Source organism: Salvelinus sp. IW2-2015, linkage group LG13 (genome assembly GCF_002910315.2).
Source record: "Salvelinus sp. IW2-2015 linkage group LG13, ASM291031v2, whole genome shotgun sequence".
Taxonomy (NCBI): domain Eukaryota; kingdom Metazoa; phylum Chordata; class Actinopteri; order Salmoniformes; family Salmonidae; genus Salvelinus; species Salvelinus sp. IW2-2015.
The window spans coordinates 7,745,448-7,748,841 of record NC_036853.1 but is presented as its reverse complement, the minus strand read 5'-3'; the positions used below and the strand labels follow the sequence as shown (position 1 = coordinate 7,748,841).

Here is a 3,394-nt window from a genome sequence, read left to right as displayed (position 1 = left end):
TGCTGGATGGTGTATTGTACTGTGGTGTTGGGTGCTGTATAATGTGATTGTGTGGAGGTTGTGGTGGCACACGATGTGTTTTTATGAAGGGGGGGTGTTAGTGTAATGAGGATGGCAAGTCAGTCTCTCTCTCTACAGCGCTCTGCACAGGCAGCAATGGAGGACAGTAATCAGATCTTTACTGAGCTGATCCGCTCCATTGACTGAAGGAGCTTAGGGCCTTCCTCTGACACCGCCTGGTATAGAGGTCCTGAATGGTAGGCAATTTAGCCCCAGTGATGTACTTGGCCGTACGCACTACCCTCTGTAGTGCCTTGCGGTCGGAGGCCGGGCAGTTGCCATACCAGGCAGTGATGCAACCAGTTAGGATGCTCTTGATGTTGCTGCTGTAGAACCTTTTGACGATCTCAGGACCCATGCCAAATCTTTTTAGTTTCCTGAGGGGGAATAGGCTTTGTCATGCCCTCTTCACGACTGTGTTGGTGTGTTTCGGACAATTCTAGTTTGTTGTTGATGTGGACACCATCTATCTGACTCCTCATATTTCTCTGATTTGATCTCTGCTGTGCTCTAATCAAAGACAGGGTAGATACAGTATCTGACTTAACTTATTGTTCTAACTCCCCTTATTGGTCTCTGCTCTGCTCCCAGATTCTTGTCAGCTCACACTGGACCCAAACACAGCACACACACACCTCTCTCTGTCTAAAGGGAACAGAAAGGTGACCTATACACACCAAGTCCAACCATATCCTGACCATCCAGACAGATTCACCAACTACTGTCAGGTTCTGTGTAGAGAGGGTCTGTCTGGACGCTGTTACTGGGAGGTGGAGTGGAGTGGGGTGTATGTTATTACAACGGTCTCATATAAAGACATCAGTAGAACAGAGAGAGGTAATGCATTTGGATGCAATAACAAGTCCTGGAGTTTACAGTGCTCTAGTGATGGTTATTGTTTCAGACATAATAATGTTGATATTAAAGTATCAGGCCCTCAGTCCTCCAGAGTAGAAGTGTACCTGGATCACAAGGCAGGTACTCTGTCCTTCTACAGTGTCTCTGACACAATGACCCTCCTCCACAGAGTCCAGACCACATTCACTCAGCCCCTCTATCCTGGGTTTTGTCTCTCTGGTACTGCTGAGCTGGTTAAACGGTAGTAGGGTCCACATAGATACTAGTCATGCTGGTGTAGTCTATAGCTGAGCTGGTTAAACTAGTAGGGTCCACATAGATACTAGTCATGCTGGTGTAGTCTATAGCTGAGCTGGTTAAACTAGTAGGGTCCACATAGATACTAGTTATGCTGGTGTAGTCTATAGCTGAGCTGGTTAAACTGTAGTAGAGTCCACATAGATACTAGTCATGCTGGTGTAGTCTATAGCTGAGCTGGTTAAACTGTAGTAGGGTCCACATAGATAAATCAAATCAAACGTTATTTGTCACATACACATGGTTAGCAGATGTTAATGCGAGTGTAGCGAAATCCTTGTGCTTCTAGTTCCGACGATGCAGTAATAAACAACGAGTAATCAAACCTAACAATTTCACAACAACTACCTTATACACACAAGTGTAAAGGGATAAAGAATATGTACATACAAATATATATATGAATGAGTGATGGTACAGAACGGCATAGGCAAGGTGCAGTAGATGGTATAGAGTACAGTATATACATATGAGATGAGTAATGTAGGGTATGTAAAGATTATATTAAGTGGCATTGTTTAAAGTGGCTAGTGAAACATTTTTTACATAGACTTTTCCATTATTAAAGTGGCCAGAGATTTGAGTCAGTATGTTGGCAGCAGCCACTCAATGTTAGTGGTGGCTGTTTAACAGTCTGATGGCCTTGAGATAGAAGCTGTTTTTCAGTCTCTCGGTCCCTGCTTTGATGCACCTGTACTGACCTCGCCTTCTGGATGATAGCGGGGTGAACAGGCAGTGGCTCAGGTGGTTGTTGTCCTTGATCTTTTTGGTCTTCCTGTGACATCGGGTGTTGTAGGTGTCCTGGAGGGCAGGTAGTTTGCCCCCGGTGATGCGTTGTGCAGACCTCACTACCCTCTGGAGAGCCTTACGGTTGTGGGCGGAGCGGTTGCCATAGGCGGTGATACAGGCGGTGATACAACAGGATGCTCTCGATTGTGCATCTGTAAAAGTTTGTGAATGCTTTTGGTGACAAGACACATTTCTTCAGGCTCCTGAGGTTGAAGAGGCGCTGCTGCGCCTTCTTCACAACACTGTCTGTGTGGGTGGACCAATTCAGTTTGTCCGTGATGTGTACGCCGAGGAACTTAACTTACTACCCTCTCCACTACTGTCCCGTCAATGTGGATAGGGGGTGCTCCCTCTGCTGTTTCCTGAAGTCCACAATCATCTCCTTTGTTTTGTTGACGTTGAGTGTGAGGTTATTTTCCTGACACCACACTCCGAGAGCCCTCACCTCCTCCCTGTAGGCCGTCTCGTCGTTGTTGGTAATCAAGCCTACCACTGTAGTGTCGATATTACCTCTCTGATACTTGTCATGCTGGTGTAGTCTATAGCTGAGCTGGTACATATAGAATCACAATACATATAGAATCATGAGAATCTCAATACATATAGAATCATGAGAATCGCAATACATATAGAATCATGATAATCACAATGCACATAGAATCAGCACCTAAGTATGGTGATAATATCTCATCATGAGGTCTCTGGTAATTCCCAGCCCTAACCAGGAGGGGACAATCTTAGACCAATTTATGACTAGTCCATAATGTAATAACTGACAATAATGTAATAGCTTTTTAATTTCTAATGTAATAACCAGTCTCCTGGCCCCTAGAGATAGACAGAGAGACGGGGTAGTACCCCTGACTCTGTAGTCCACACCACTCTCCTGGCCGCATCACAGTGAGGTGATCAGATGGAAGTTCAGCAGAGAGATGAGACAACATAAACACACTGAAGGAATGAGTTTGTATGTTTTCACCAGAGAGGTAGAGGCAGCAGGATGACTACAGGGTTACCACCACACAGTCCTGTATATATTAATGTACATTGGGAAGTCAGCAGAGAGATGAGACAACATAAACACACTGAAGGAATGAGTTTGTATGTTTCACCAGAGAGGTAGAGGCAGCAGGATGACTACAGGGTTACCACCACACAGTCCTGTATATATTAATGTACTGTGTCTGTACTACAACCCCCAGAAGGTAGAGCAGCAGGATGACTACAGGGTTACCACCACACAGTCCTGTATATATTAATGTACTGTGTCTGTTACTCAACCACCAGAGAGGTAGAGACAGCAGGATGACTACAGGGTTACCACCACACAGTCCTGTATATATTATAGTACTGTGTCTGTACTTTACAACCCACCCAGGGAATTTAGAGG

At 45.1% G+C, this 3,394-nt stretch overlaps 1 protein-coding gene and 1 pseudogene across 2 annotated transcripts in view; both read left to right on the top strand.

The window, feature by feature from the left end:
* Positions 1-3,394, top strand: part of LOC111971813 (E3 ubiquitin/ISG15 ligase TRIM25-like) — a 29,665-nt gene that overhangs the window by 13,696 nt on the left and 12,575 nt on the right. The window contains exon 3 of one of the 2 annotated variants that reach the window (XM_070446113.1): positions 139-229. The exons of the other annotated variant lie outside the window; for it this stretch is intronic. Within the exon in view, the coding sequence (XP_070302214.1) occupies positions 139-207 (69 nt within the window). The 3' untranslated portion in view covers positions 208-229. Of the gene's footprint in view, positions 1-138; positions 230-3,394 lie in introns of those variants that run through there. 2 annotated transcript variants of the gene reach the window in all.
* Positions 279-1,372, top strand: LOC139028558 (stonustoxin subunit beta-like; annotated as a pseudogene).